General features: G+C 38.2%; 1 protein-coding gene across 5 annotated transcripts in view; it reads right to left on the reverse strand.

Annotated features, from left to right (window-relative positions):
• LOC108710917 (teneurin-2) overlaps positions 1 to 16,896 on the reverse strand; it is a 1,136,107-nt gene that overhangs the window by 82,609 nt on the left and 1,036,602 nt on the right. For all 5 annotated transcript variants that reach the window (XM_041586173.1, XM_041586172.1, XM_041586171.1 and 2 more), the window contains one exon: positions 1,183 to 1,393. In XM_041586173.1, the coding sequence (XP_041442107.1) occupies positions 1,183 to 1,393 (211 nt within the window). The remainder of the gene's footprint in view (positions 1 to 1,182; positions 1,394 to 16,896) is intronic.

Below are 16,896 nucleotides of genomic sequence, written 5' to 3' on the forward strand. Positions count from 1 at the left end.
GTACAAGCACTGTAAATATTCCGTTTTGGGTAACTTGTTTTTGCTGTAGGAAAGCCACCCAATAATTTTGTCAATGAATTATGCAGGGGACTTCTGTAGAAAGTGATAAGATGAAACATTTCACAAAAGTACTCAAAGGTACTTCGAACAGTAAAACCAAAAAAAAAATGCCTTTTATACTACTTTAAAGTGTTGCCCTGGTGTAAAACTGATGTGCTTCAGAAACACTTCTACTGTGTATATGAAAAGATCCTGCGTAGCAAAGGCAGCATTTGAAACAGGGCTAAATGGCACAGTCTCAATAGCAGATAAGCTCTGTAGAACACCATTATATTCCCCAGAGCTTTTCTGCTGTGTAACCTGAGCCTTTTCTCCTGGATGCTCCCATGACTACACAGCAGCCTATTTATATTCTAATGTATAATTATAGTAGTGTTTCTGAAGCACCCGCCAGTTTTGCCAGTGTAGAGAACCGTACATTATATCTGAATTACTTTAAAACACTTTTTGGTATTTGTGTTCCTTTCAAAATAATCTCTAGAAACATACATGCTGTATCAATGAACTGCATGGCTTGTTCTCACTACCCCAATCCAGTCTCAAAAGTAACATGCAGCCCACGGTTACTCTTGTGACAGCTTGAGAGCATTGGAATAATGCAAATTGGATATATCCTGAGAAAATAAAATAAATTGCCTAAACTGATATACAGGTATTGGACCTGTTATCCAGAATGCGCTGGACTTGGTGCTTTCCGGATAACGGATCTTTCTGTAATTTGTATCTTCATACCATAAGTCTACTAGAAAATCATTTAAACATTAAATAAACCCAATAGGCTGGTGTTGCTTCCAATAAGGATTAATATCTTAGTTTGGATCAAGTACAGACTACTGTTTTATTATTACTAATGATTATTAATCATTTGGGTTATTTGGATAAAATGGAGTCTATTGGAGACAGCCTTTCCGTAATTCGGAGCTTTCTGGATAACAGATTTCCGGATAATGGATCCCATACCTGTACACGTGAGGAATTTATTAAAAGACCTGCAGTTATTCAGCTATTACAGGGCAGGGAGCAAGCGTGCAAAAGCATGGCAGTTTCAACAATTTTTTGCACTTTGCACCCTACCCTCCACTGGTTACTGATCCCGAACTATTAACGCTTTCGATTTCCTACCTGCTGTTAAAGGGGTTTTCGCCAGGAATTATGTGCGTGCTGTCCTTCCCCACTAAAAGTTTGATTCTGTCGTAGAAAGATTTGACAGTGGGCGAGTCTGTCTGGCTTTGCTGAATGATATCGAGAGGGTCACGGGATCCACGGCACAACAAACTTGATTGGCAGGTTGACTGGAGACAGCAGTCTGGGTCCAAGCAATCCACAAGCCCATCTGCAAAGAGGAAAATGAGCAAATGAGTAACTACAGCAGACACGCTCGTTTGGAAATGAATGGACTTGATTACATTCCGTTTATATATATATATATATATATATCCTGGTCGGGCACAAACATTTTAGTTAAGCAATGACATTTGCAGTCACATATAAAAGCGTTACACCTTTTTGCACCAAAATTTAGAGCAGTACATTTAAAAAAAAAAACCAAACAGAGACAGCTATATAATTAACTGTTTGTGTTCTGTTATAAGTTCCTTTCCCCGGGTTTATAAGAGCCTTGAGATGAAAGTGAAGCGAAAATTGTTATAATACGTGTCATGTATATTTTTCTCCTTTCTTAGAAGTATTAAGGTGCCAACGGTATGTAACAAGTGCCAGCGTCCGTGTTAGAGCTTATGCTATTTTATTATCTCCTTTTTAATACCACACCGTACCTGTCCCGTTACGCTCTCCCGTGTCTATTAATATGTGTGAAACTATTATTTTTTTGTAATGACCCCATCACCAGAAATGATAATAGGCTTCTAGAGGTGAGCACTTTGTGCAGACAAGCTGAACTATAAATTGGCACACCAATCTCCCAGTGGCCTGTCAGTCAGGAGAATCACATCTTTGTGCCAGTGAGACCCCTTGGAAATAGTCTGACATTGCAATCTCCACTAAATTACCCTGTCACTGCCAATCTTACAGTTATCTTGCAAACAATCAAGCAAGCAATCAAACTTCTCAGAACTGCCAGTTCAGGGCCTGGAAGGTTAGAATGTCTACATTCAATAGCAGTAAATAAAGCATATCATTGTTTTGCCATTCAATAAAAACTTTGACTTCCCCTTTTTACCCTTACAATTGGTATCATCTTATTCCTTTCAAGGGACATTTTTCTTGTTCATGTTGGGGGCCAAAATACCTACTTGATATGATAAATAGAATATACTATCAGTTTATCATCCAGGATATTACAATGCAGGGCAGCCATCAGGGATGGAAAGGGGGGAGAGTTGTAGGGGGCCTGAGGGTAAGGGGGGCCGGCCACGCCACACTTACTTGATTAGCCAGGCCCCCCATCTTTCTGAGAGCTGCTGACTTCGGGAAGGCATGGACGTTTAAGGGGCCCTGGCCACCAATTTTCTCATAATGTGGAGGGGGGGCCCTGGCCACCAATTTTTTTTTTCTCATGTGGGGTCCTAGCCACCAATATTTTTTAATGGGGGGCCCTGACCACCAATATCTTTTTATTAACATGTGGGAACCCTAGCCACCAATATTTTTTTTGTTTTTTTACTGTGTGCTGGGGGGCGGACCTGTGGGGTGGGGAGGGCGGACCTGTAGGTGGGGCTTGCGGTGGGTGCAGCCCAGGGGGTCCTGGAAATTTTGTCGTATGGGGCCCTGCGATTTCTGATGGCGGTTCTGCTACAATGTCTGGGGTTGTTAGCAATTAGAATTACAATAATTCCCTATAAACAATGCCCTACTGAAAACGATGTATTTTGTTGCAATAGCAATTACAAATCATACTTGGCTGAGATGCAGCTGGGTTATTTTTATGTCAAAGCCATGAAACAAAATATATTTTATGCTAGGGGGCGGATTTACTAGAGGGCGTAGTGACTAACGCTAGCGAAAATTCTGGGGTAACTGGCTTCCCCCCTGCATTTCCTACCATATGGCACATAAACTATACACTGGGCTCATGTGTAGGACATTATAACAACTCTATTTTATTTTATTAAGGTCCCCTGGGCTTGTGTAGTGTAATGTATTTACTGCAACACATGTCCATTGAAATTTAACTTCCCGCCGTATGCAAATGAGGCAACGCTAGCGCAACTTCGCTTTGCTTGCTGCAGTAACGCTAGCGCAACTTCGCCAGTGTTCGGCGCCCTGGACGCAACTTCGGATTTTAGTGAGTTAGCCTTGTCCTGGCGAATCTATGCTTGGTGAAGTGTTGGGATGTAAGCAAAGCCGTTGCTGGCAAATTTTCGGAGGTTAGTAAATTTGCCCCTAAGTTTGCACAGGAGCAGTAACCCATAGCAGCCAATCAGTAGGTAGCATTAACTGGTCACCCGTTTCAAGGAGCAAATGTTAGGCACCCCCAAGTGATTGTAGTTACTTACCTGAAACTCCGGTCCGGTGCTCCTCTCAGCAGAAATCTGCTTTTTTTTTGCATTTTGGAGGTTTTGGAGGTTTTTTTCTACCTCGACTAAACTCACGTTTTAAAAAAACCACCAACATTACTTGTTTATTAAAAGATCCACATATTTAAAACACAAACGAATAAATGTGCGGAACAAATCCAAATAAGAAACCGAAAACCTTGAAACTCTCATTTACACTGAAAGTTCCGTGTGTTTACAAGCGAAAAACTCTAGAACCTTGAAATAACTAAATATTTTACAATTTGTTAAGGACAGCTCCCATGGCTTCTACACAACCTTCCCAGGTTTTGGATGGCATCATTTTATATCAGAGATTTTTGTGGTTTTTACACTTAATAAACATCAAAAATGTTGTGTTATAAAACCATTCTTTATGGTGATTTCAGCCCCTACAAAGAGCAGTATTCACCTTCTTCATTCGTGCCCGGAACCCTTGTGTCAGCTCCAGCAAGAATCCGCGACACAAGGGTTCTGGATGTGAATGAAGAAGGAGGATATTGCTCGTGGTCAGGCCCGGATTTGCGGCAAGGCTGCATAGGCCCGGTCCTAGGGCAGCAAAAAAATAGGGGCGGCATGCCGCCCAGCCGCATTATGGGGACGCGTGCCCATATTCAATTACAGCAGCTGCGCCAGCGTTTTTTTTGCTGGCACGCTGGGAAGGGGAGGTGAGGTGGGGTGGGCGCTAGGACCGCGCGGCCACCTGGTTGGACCGCGCGGCCTAGGGGCGCCCCTCATTGAAATCCGGCGCTGCTCGTGGGAGGGGCCGAAGTGTATAAAATATTTTACACTTAAGGTGAGTTTTATCTGAAGAATCTTGGAACCTATTGTCTTGACTCAGGGTTTTATTTTTTAAACAATGTTGCAAAAGTCTTAGTTCCCCAGCAAAGATAGGTCTGTTAATCAGCTGACTTGTCCTATATTATTATCAACATTTTTTTCCCGATTCGCACCAGCCACCCGTGCCCGACTTCCGGGTCTTTTTATAGACCAGCCCCGCAATGTGCAAGGTGCATGTCTATAAAAACTCAAACCGGAAGCCGGCATTTGGAAGGTCGCGGGCGGGGAGAGCAGTAAGAGGAGCTCAACCCTCACCCGCCAGCGACCCAGAATGGAGTGTGCGAGGTCTGGCAGAACCCACCCAGATAAACCCTGAGTCCCGCGGGTATCAGGTAGGCCCGCATATCGCTAATACACAAATAACAGAAAAACCACAGAAAAACTGTAATGAATGTAAGTTGCTTAGAATTATGTTTTCTTTTATGAGGCAGAAAATAATTTTTTGGGTTCACATTCCCTTTAAATGGACATGCATGTGAATACGTCACAGGTCATTTGTAAGTAGATTTTTTTTTTTTTTGTTTGGTTTTCTTTTCATTGCAAGAAGTTAAAATGGCAAATTAATCACATGTAATAGCACATGTCTATCTTATGCTGCTAATTTAAGGACAATGTACAATAGATTCAGTGAGGCATATGCAACTTGTTAAAAGCATTCATAGAAATTGCTATTCAGCTTTGCAAAAGAGATGAAATCACTCGTGACACTCGCCGGTCAGTGAGAAAAGTGCAGAAAGAATCTCAGGATAATTACAGCCCTAACCACTTTCTTCTATGAGCTTGGCCGCTGACACAATTAAAGCCCAAATACCAAATCAAGAGAAATTCAGCAAGGGGGTAATTTAAAAATGTGCATAACAATCTTCCTATTTCCATACGCATCTGGGAAATAAATAGATTTGACAGGGATAAGAATTGCACTTGGTAAAAAAAAAAAAAATTTTAAATAAATTACATAGTGAATACATTTATGCGACATCAGAAAACAGCTGTTCCCTTCAGCAATATTATCTAGGTACCTTTATATGGTGTTATCATCAATAGGGTTACCAGACAGACTTGTAAATTACTACTATTTCACACCTGTGATTACATTGTAAGGAAGGCTGGAGAAACTCATATTAGTCAACAACATATGATGTAAAGAATATACTTTCTGGAATAATCCCTTCTCCGTACATGAATGAACTGACATAATGAAGTAGAAATATTCCTAGAATAAGGGGAGAGTGTGCAATTAGAACAGTGTCCACAGTACAGGTATGGGACCTGTGATCCAGAATGCACGGGACCTGGGGTTTTCCGGATAATGGATCTTTCTGTAATTTGGATCTTCATACCTTAAGTCTACTAGAAAATCATATAAACATTAAATAACCCAATAGGCTGGTTTTGCTTCCAATAAGGATTAATTATATCTTAGTTTGGATCAAGCTCAAGGCACTGTTTTATTATTACAGAGAAAAAGGAAATTCTTTTTAAAAATTTGGATTTATTTATCATAATGGAGTCTATGGGAGATGGCCTTTCCGTAATTCGGAACTTTCTGGATAATGGGTTTCCGGATGAAAAGCATCTGTTAAGCATTTTTCTTACCTTGGTATCAAGCATGGCTTTTACTCGATGGACTAGTGCATATATCCTAAATAGAGGGCTACAAGAGGCATCATGTGACTCTTCCCACACCTACTCGTAAGGCAACTTCCGGTGACTTCAGAAAACGAAGTACTCAGAGTGCCATATCGCCGGCGATTTACATTCTAAATGGTGGGAGGCAGTTCGGGGAGATTAGTTGGCCCAAAGAAGAGTAGATATGTCGCCGGCTCTCCCCTTAAGGGTAGGACTACAAGGACGTTTTCGACGCGCTGCAACAAAACGGTAGTGACTAATTGCATGCGACGGAAACAAGGTAAGTGAATGCATTGTCAGATGAAGTCGTAGTGTTGACCCGACGCTACTGTCAGATGCAGACGATACACGCTGCGTCTGCATCCGATACACGCTGCGTCTGCATCCGACAGTCGCGTTGCATCAACGCTGCGACTTCATCCGGCATTTCTAACTCTTACCTTATTTCGGTTGCATGCGATTTGTCACCGGCGCTTTATCGCAGCGAGTCAGTTCTGAAAACTTCTGTGTAGTCCTACCCTAAAGTAGACCGGTATAGAAAGGCTACTATATAGTTTTAATAGTGAAGGTGACACTAAACATAACTGTGTTTTAAACATAAAACTAAAAACATTGCGGCCAAATATAAACACCATTTATTCTTTTTTTTAGAGAACTTAAAATGCCCATCTTAGGCTGTAGCTTGTATTGGTTAAATACCAATAATGCATCAACTTACATTAATTCTATTAGCATTTTTAAAATAGAGTAATTTATATCAGTTAATTCCAGCAGGCCCACAATGACTCTCTCTCATGTTATCCTTGGTTGATATCCTGACTGTCTACTTTGGGTCTAATCTTCAACTTTTGGTCCTCCAATTGTTACACTAAAATTGCACAGCGCTGCATATACTTATTTTACACAGCTTTTTACATAATTTTTTCCCGCAAGATTTAATTTCCGCAGCATATTTAATATGCGTCTATATGTTTTCAGGGCTTCATTGTGGGCAACAGTCAAATACAGGATTGGGATCCGTTATCCTGAAACCCGTTATTTAGAAAGGTCATCTCCCACAGACTACATTTTATCCAAATTTTTAAAAATAATTTCTTTACTCGCAGTAATAATAAAACAGTACCATATATTGATCCAAACTAAGATATGAATAATCCATACTGACGGCAAAACATTCCGAGTGGGTTTATTTAAATTATTTTAAATTAATTTCAGTAGACTGATGGTATGAATATTCAAAAGATAGAAAGAGCCATTATCCAAATTCCCCAGGTCAAGAGCATTCTGGATAATAGGTCCAATACCTGTACTAATCTACAATTCCCTCAAAGCTCTGCTTTGAGGTCAGGATTATTTAAAACTTTTTCTTTCTTTCTTTCTTTCTTTCTTTCTCTTTCTTTCTTTCTTTCTTTTTCTCTTTCTTTCTTTCTTTCTTTTTCTTTCTTTCGTTCATTCTTTCATTCTTTCTTTCTTTCATTCTCTTTCTTTCTTTCATTCTTTTTCTTTCATTCTTTCTTTCTTTCTTTCTTTCTTTCTTTCTTTCTTTCTTTCTTTCTTTCTTTCTTTCTTTCTTTCTTTCTTTCTTTCTTTCTTTCTTTCTTTCTTTCTTTCTTTCTTTCTTACCAAGGAGTCCACTCTGTCTATGATCCAATGGAGTACTCTTGTTTATAATTTAACTGGGGATGTACCGAATCCAGGATTCGGCCAAAATTCTCTTTTTTTCAGCAGGATTCGGATTCCGCCAAATGAATCCAAAAGATCACGTCACTTTTCGTCACATAACCAAGAAAGTTAAAAATGTTTTAGCCGCACGATGTTCAGATGTTCTCTTTCCCCCTTGTTTCACTAATTTACATATGCAATTAGGGTTCAGGTTCGGTATTTGGCCAAATCCTTCACAAAGGATTTGGCCGAATCTTCAAATAGTGGATTCACTGTATCCCGAAATATAACCTACCGCCATTCCATTAAAGTGCAAACTATAGACATTCATGCATCTTTGCTAATTTGCGGATATTGTTTCTAAAACCTAGTTAGGTTAAGTTTCCCTAAGGATGAATTTGAAAATCGCTGCTCTAAATTATCACTAGCAAAAGAAAAAGTGTGCTTAAGCATCCATGGCTTAACTCAAGGGAACAATATTGAATATTCAAGGGTGAATAATCTGTAAACGATCTATAAGAATAGGAGAATGAATCTTTTTTAGCAGCTTGTCAATTTGCTGGACTGTATTGGCTGCAATCAATTTATACACAAGTAAGCTGCTGGAAAATGCAGAAAGTTCCTCTTAACTCTTTAATGGCCATTGAGAAGAATAGTTCTACTTTGCACAGTCTGCTTAAAACGTCATTCACTCAGACTTTGCTCTGTTTCACTGGAACCAAATCAGAAGCTGAATTCCAGGAATAAGTTTATTTGTAGGCTGGAAGGGTCTGTTCCCAATATCCAACATCCGATTGTCATAGAGAAACATGGAAAATAAAAGTCTTTTTAAAAAACCCTCAACCAACATTGAGATTTAATGGTCAGGAATAGAGGGTGTTTTTCTACTGCAGGTTAAGCGATCCACTATCCAGAGTCTATTATTCCACAGACTCCATTTTAATCAAATAAATAAAATATGTAATAATTATTTCCTTTTTCTCTGTAATAATAAAACAGTACCTTGCACTTCATCCCAACTTAGATATAAGTAATCCTTATTAGAGGCAAAACAATCCTACTGGGTATATTAATCTTTATATGATATTTTAGGAGACGTTAGGTATCCAGAAATACCCCTTATCCAGAAAAACCCAGGGCTCAAGCATACACACACATGGAATCCATTATCCAGAATGCTCATGACCTTTAGGGATAAGAGGTCTTCCATAATTTAAGCAAAAACAAAAGTAGGGAGAGACTTACGTGTTTCGTGCCAAGGGTGGGCACTTACTCAGCCTATGAGTAAGTGTCCACCCGTGGCTCGAAACGTGTCAGGCTTATTTCTGTCTTAAATAAAGATTTTCTACTTTTTAAACATCATCTGTGCTCCTCTTTTTCACGTAACAGTAAGTCTCTCCCTACTTTTGTTTTTGCTTGACTTTACCAAATTATATGGCCCTTGGACTGGGGGCTGTTTTTGGGATGCGACTACTGGGTATGTTTTTTTTTTTACCTTTTTTTTTACTTTATTTTTTTTACTTTTTTTGGAACTCTTTATTATTGTTCAAATAAGTAGAACTACACACCACAATAATAGAGTATCTTCCATTATTTAAATCTCCATACCTTAAGTCTACAAAAAATGATTTAAACATGAAATAAACCCAATAAAATAGTTTTGCCTCCAATGAGGGTTAATTATATCTTTTTACAGAGAAAAAGGAAATCATTTTAAAAAATCTGAATTATTGATTAAAACGGAGTATACGGGAGCTTTCTGAGTTTCTGGATAATGGATCCCATACCTGTATATAAAAATGGCCCCATTTGTTCAGTGTAATTATTGCACTTCTTGTAAAATGTATTCTTTATTCTTTTTATATTTCCTTTTCCATGATTCACCGTAACAGCAGCTATCATGTTATACACAAATGGTTCCACAAGGGGGACAGAAGAAAGAAAGAAAGAAAGAAAGAAAGAAAGAAAGAAAGAAAGAAAGAAAGAAAGAAAGAAAGAAAGAAAGAAAGAAAGAAAGAAAGAAAGAAAGAAAGAAAGAAAGAAAGAAAGAAATCTGGCTTTTCCCCAGCTTCATTTCCAGAATTCCACCCTCATTGTAAAGTTGCATCCACTACAGTTGTGTACTAGCACTAAAATGCGCACTGTTTTGGTTATTGACATAACCCGCTGTTGGTTTCAGTTGCTCTGCAAGGCTACATATTTATTTGTATTGCAGCTTTATTTCTCTTCTTTCTATTCAGGCCCTCTCCTAGTCATACTCCAGTATCTTATTGAAAACAATGCATGATGGATAGCAATAGACCCTAGCAACTGGACTGTTGAGTTAGCAAACTGGAGAGCTGCTGAATAAAAGACTAAATAACAAAAAAATTATAACCAATTGCAAATTGTCTCAGAATATCACTTTCTACATCATACTAAAAGTTAATTCAATGGCGAGCAGCTTCTTTAACATGGGTAACTAATTCTGCTTCATCTGTATTGTTATTTGCTGCTCTGAGTAAAGGAAATCTGAGTTTAATTCCCACTAATTCTTGGGGTTGCTCACCTTTAAATTAATTTTAAGTATGATGTACAGAGTCTGATGTCTGAGACACTTAGCAATTGCTTAAAATCTTATTATTTGTGGTTTTTGAGTTCTTTAGCTTTTTATTCCAGTTTGCAATTTCAGCAATCTGGTTGCTAGGGTCCAAATTATCCCAGCAACCATACGAGACCAGAATATGAATAGGCCTGAATAGAAAAATCAGTAATAAAAAAGTAGCAATAAGAATAAATGTGCAGCCTTACAGAGCATTTGTTTTATTTTTTTTTAGATGGGGTCAGTGACCCCCTTTTGAAAGCTGGAACTAATTGGAAAAAGTAGACAAATAATTCAAAAACTATTAAAAAAGAAAAAGATGAAGACCAATTGAAACAATGCTTAGAATTAGCCATTCTATAACATAATGTGAACCACTCCTTTAAGCTCTTTTTGTCAGTGGACAAGTTCCCTGATCTGCCTAGTAACTGGGAACGTTTTTATGCAGTGGGGACCATTTTGCCTGAATAATCAGCATATAGCACTGATAACTTATAGATCCACATGATGATAATTATTAATAACCCAGTAATTACAAATGACAGTACTTGCACTCAGACATGATGCATTTGACGTACCATCTAACTCACCATCTTCAGATTAGCAACCAATTTAGTGAGCTTTTTTCAGCACCCCAGTCATGGACAGCTCACTATTCAGAATGTATGGGCACATATAAGTTACAGTATAAATGATTGTAAGGAGAAAAAAAACCTGACACACTGGGGCTCATTTATTAATGCAGCGCAGCGCTAAAAAGAGCGCAGTGGCCAGACATTTGCCCAGCGCATGCGAGTATTTAATAATGTAGCGCACGATACCTTAACAGTGCGATTTGTGCGCTAATGTAGACACAAGACAGGTGCGACGTGTGAAACTGCGTATCAGCTGTCGCAGTGCTTATAATAAATTGTGCGCACAGGAAGATACCGCAAAGGTAAGGATTAGTTGTGCTCATCGCTGCTTTAATTAGTTGCGTCACATATTGCGCATATTGCGTTCACTTAGATGCATCTGCATTTGTTTCAATAAACCTACCTGATACCCTTAAAGGAACCTTGGTCCGTGGTTAATATGCACTTTACAAGAACTTGAAGAGCACATCGACTTTGTACGTGTAAATGGGCAATGCGCATAAACAAAACCAAAAAGCTATGCGCGCAGCGATCACGAGAATAAATACTGAGCGGCAAGTGTGAGCTAAACCCATCATAACAGCTGTTCCCAGTGCGCATCCAAGTACAAGGCTTCCATCCTCCAAAAACTGATTATGAGTCAATTTAATTGCTGGAAACTACATGTACTGTTGTCAGGTCCTTTACTGATGAGGTTAACAATACGATGGCGGCAGTATTTAGATAACAAGATTTGCCGTAATAAAATGATTGGGTTATAGAGCATGATTTTATTTTAAGTCTGGTGTTTGCCAGCTTCTATTTAATTCTTATAGATTTTATTGCAGCCCCTGAGAAACGTGTAGTGGAGACAGAGCGTAAATGCAGGTTTTACTCTCTTGCTTTTGTAATATAAGATTAGTAAAGCTTAGGGTTTTTTTTTTCCTCTATTCTTTACTGAAATCAGGAGGAAAGCAATTACGTTTGTGGTGCAGTGTGGGGGGGAATAGAGCAAATTGACAGGTGGGAAGCAAGTAAAGGAATCGCTGGGGGTGGAAAGGAACAAAAAACAAGATGCACTTTGTTCTGTAACTCAGTACAATATATATATATATATTATGTAGCAATTTCATTTTAACGGCTTAACATGTAAAAGATCCAATTGCTCCTCCGCTCAACCGAGCGTCATTTTTCTTATCCAAGAACGGGGTGTCAAGGCACATGTCTCACAAGTGATGATATCTCTGCAGGGAAATGAATGAATGGATGTAAATGTTGTTTTTATATATTGTCATTGTGGGCACAACACTGCATATGTCCTACATTAATAGTACACGGAGGCTACAGACTGCATTGTCTGATTATATATATATATAATATATAATAAAGATACCATGTAACAATACAAATTAAATTTTTTCACTAAAGGGAGTGCTGGTTTGGAAACTATTGGTGTATATATATATATCTATCTATCCACTCCATTTTATCCAAATAATCCAAATTTTTAAAAATGATTTCCTTTTTCTGTGCTTAAAGGTGAACTCATGGAACTTTATCAAAAAGAAAAGTGCAAATTTGTTCAACATTTTGGTCCTTCTTTGGACCATTGTCAAAGACCATTAATTATGCAGTATCTATTTATCATCTATCTATCATCTATCTATCTGTCTATCTATCATCATCATCATCATCTATCTATCATCTATCTATCTATCCATATCTATCTATCTATTTATCTATCAATCATCTATCTCTATCTATCCCCCCCTTTCTCTATTTCTCTCATCTATCGCTCTCTCTCTCACTCTATTGCTCTCTCTATCACTCTCTCTCTATCATCTATCTATGTCTATCTATCTATGTTTATCTATCTATGTTTATCTATCATCTATGTATCATCTATATATCATCTGTCTATCTATCCATCATCTATCTATCTATATATCCACTCCATTTTATCCAAATAATCCAAATTTTTAAAAATGATTTCCTTTTTCTGTGCTTAAAGGTGAACTCATGGAACTTTATCAAAAAGATAAAAAAGATTTTGGTCCTTCTTTGGACCATTGTCAAAGACCATTAATTATGCAGTATCTATTTATCAACTATCTATCATCTATCTATCTGTCTATCTATCTATCATCATCATCTATCTATCTATCTATCCATATCTATCTATCTATTTATCTATCAATCATCTATCTCTATCTATCCCCCCCTTTCTCTATTTCTCTCATCTATCGCTCTCTCTCTCTCACTCTATTGCTCTCTCTCTCTATCGCTCTCTCTCTCTCTATCATCTATCTATCTATGTCTATCTATCTATGTCTATCTATGTTTATCTATCATCTATGTATCATCTATATATCATCTGTCTATCTATCCATCATCTATCTTTTTATCCATCTATATTCTATCATGATCTCTGTCTATCTCTGTCACATAAGAAAAAAAGCACACTGAAAAGTTGTACTTCCACATTAAAAATTTTGCAAAGTTGTATCCTGCAACAGCAGTCTTGTGTGCCAGTGTGCTTCTTTCCTACATGTACTTGGAGGTTGCTGTAACCTCTATCACTGGGCACCAAGCTTCTCTATTTTATTAGCATATTACAGGTGTCTGACAGCTCTCTCTCTACAAATATTGATCAGTTCAGCCATTAATAAAGAACAGGGCGCTGGCTCATTAGTGACAGGACTGAGCTGGAAAACGACATGAGTGTGCATGGCATTATTATGGGCAAGTAGTAAATGCATACATTCTGGTGTTTTACCTTTCTTGACACCCAAACGCTCATTACAGCTTGCTTCTCACCAAAATGTACTATGCATCAGACTGTTCCACATTGTATGACTTAGATTTCTATGTGAACCAGGTGTCTTCAGTAACAGAGAGAGACATGGCCTTACATGTCATTTCCAGCAGATGAAGGCTCACAATATTTTGCAGGTAGAAGACGACCACAGCAAAAGCTATTGCACCTTTATCTTCTGTAATGTGACTGCTCCATTTGCACTCCTATGTGTGCATGTACAGATTTACCATATTACTTTCTATTACATCTCTAGCTAGTGCAGTGCTGCTGCTGCTACGGGTGCTGACATAGTCCAATATCTTCTAAATGACATATGTAAGGCAGTTACCCACATGTTAGTCCAAGTGCCCTGTCTTTTTCTGAAGGTTTAGTATTTTAAAGCATAGAGCAGCCATGGACGAGGTGGCCATACACATACCAAAATGCTCTTTTTGTTAACCATCACTTGATCAGGGTTTGTTTGAACATGAGCTGTACCAGGTAGAAAACCCTGTCAGCCATAGAGAGATCTACATGGTTGCGCATTATTCCTGGCACAGCTAAAAATAACGTTGTCCTTCTGTCCAAAAGGCAAGTATATTATTCTGCAACACTCACTTAAAAGCAACTGAACGGTAGCCAGCTTTCTTTGATATCAATATTTTGTAATATTTTAATAGTTACAATCCAACTTCAGTGCCAATATTTCATGCCTTGAAATTCACAGATGCCAAGATTCCCCCTAAAGCAATCGTATAGGTATTCAGTACAGGATTCTGCTATTCTGTTTTATATATATATATATATATATATATATATATATATATATATATATATATATATATATATTATATATATATATATATATATATATATATATATATATATATATATATATATATATATATATATATATATATATATATAGTAATTCCTCATGTTGGCACCTGGAACAGTATCTGGGTCAGTGCAATGTTAATTATATGTGGTTATGCAAATCCTGCCTGTTTGTCTTTCTCGCCTACTGAAGATTCTTGCTTCTGATGTTTGTGGATTGCTTCAAGTATCTTTCACATGTACATGCTCTGGAGTGCGGCTCTGCAGTATCAATAAATACACCAACAATTATATTCTGCATCATATATCTGTGTAAGGTCAGATGAAATGGCAGGGGGTCTAATAACTATTTTACTTAGATTCTTAGGCTTTGTAAATAGTAAGTTAAAAGTAAATAAGTACAGTGACCAGGACAACAGTCTCCTGCTGCAAAATTCCTGCTGGAAAGGGTCTACCATGAGAAATAAAGCTCTGTACATCAACAACTTACTTACACAAAAGTTCATGAAGGTTATTGAGAATGTTCAAAATTGTGACTATGCGTGAATTTTGAGCATAAATAAATATATAGTAAGTAGCTGGATGTACAATTATGTTCTGCTTCGAATTCTAATAGAAAATGTTTCCTACCATTCCCACCCTCTCTAGCTTCCCTCGCTCTTCTTGCCTCAAGGCAGGCCTTTGGGAAACTGCTCATTATGTTAAGACTGCACCTCTTTATTAATAAGACGGAATTCAGCGTTTCTGAAGTTTATTGTGTCCCATAAAAGCCCATCGGCTAATATTTAATAATACCCTGTTAACTGTAACTGCTGTTCATTGAAAGAAGTTATACAAAAGGAAAATGCTCAATTTGACCCCCACATGAAGTGTCATTTATAACATATAGTGCAATCTCGGAAACAAATAGGGTTGCCAAATTAGAAAAGCCAGGCAGAATTTCCAGAGATTGACGCAGCGATCGGCCAGTCACCAATAGCCACATCAAAGCCCTGCCCCCGAGATCACAGTCCCACCCTTGTCATGTCACAGCCCAACCCCCCCACTGTGTCACAGCTCTCCCTGATTTATTTCGGGGGAAAAGGTGGCAACCCTAGAAAAAAAAATCAACATTTTTTTTTTACCCATAATACAATTTTTCTATATATATATATAGCTAATATGTTGTAAGCTGTAGTTTCCAATTTGGGATTGGGAGTTGGGATTTCATCACTTGCAGTGGTTGGCAGTATTTACTATAGGCCTTAGGAGGCACCTTTAAGGGGGCGGCCCCTTGGCTGCCTGTATGGAAAATAAATTTTTTGCAAAAAAAAAAATAAAAAAAATAATAATAATAAAACCTCTTCTCTACAAGCCAGATATATTCCCATGACATCCAGCAGGAGAGGTAGGGGGTATCGGGTGCAGGTTGCAGAGGAAGTCACATCACAAGCATGCATGGTACATCATGACATCAATTCTGCTGATGTCATACACATGTGCTGGTGAAGCCATGCCTAGGGTAGCACCGGACCAGAATAGCCCTGCTTAGAGTATGAAGATTTTGGCTAAAGTCTGCCACACACAATGACGCAACCGACTGTAGGAACCTTGAAATTACCTCCACGTTCAGTTCTAGGGGTCCACAGTGTCAATAGGTGCACTTGGACATGATTCAGCAGAAGAAGAAAGATGGACACAATGGCTCTTGGCTCAACTATATGGAATTGCAAGGAACATGTTTGGATGCAAGTTACTTAAAGGGGAACTATCGCAAAAATGAAAATTTAATATAGGCAAGCTTCAGCACACTGAAATAAGAAATTTTCTGAATACTATCAATTAAATATTCTGCATCATTTCTGAAATAATCAAGTTTATGTTCACTTTCCCTCTCTCAGCATCTGTTTCTCTTCATTCTGTCTTCTTGCAAGAGTTGGATGTCATATTCCTAGTAGATGAATTAGAGCTCACTCAAATAACAAATTCCAGTACAAACAAAATCTAACTAAATAATTGTCTTTTGCACAAATTCTACATGTAGAGAGACACGATGTCTGGTGATTTTAATAGAGTCAGCTCTAATACATCTTCTAGGCAAAAGGAGCCCCCCTATAAGATATATTGGATCATTCATCTGACACCTAGCTCCAGAATGAGGAGAAACAGATGCTGAGATAGGAATAGGGAAGATAAACTTGATTATGAAGATTTTCATTCATCCAGATCATCGTTTATCTAATGTAAGTACCGTATATACTCGAGTATAAGCCGAGTTTTTCAGCCCCCAAAATATGCTGAAAAACTGTACCTCGGCTTATACTCGGGTCAAGCGCAAAAACGGTCGCCGGCGTCTAAGAATAGTCGACGGCGTCCAAGAATAGTCTCCAAGAATATTCGCTG

This window comes from Xenopus laevis, chromosome 3L (genome assembly GCF_017654675.1).
Source record: "Xenopus laevis strain J_2021 chromosome 3L, Xenopus_laevis_v10.1, whole genome shotgun sequence".
NCBI classification, from domain to species: Eukaryota; Metazoa; Chordata; class Amphibia; order Anura; family Pipidae; genus Xenopus; species Xenopus laevis.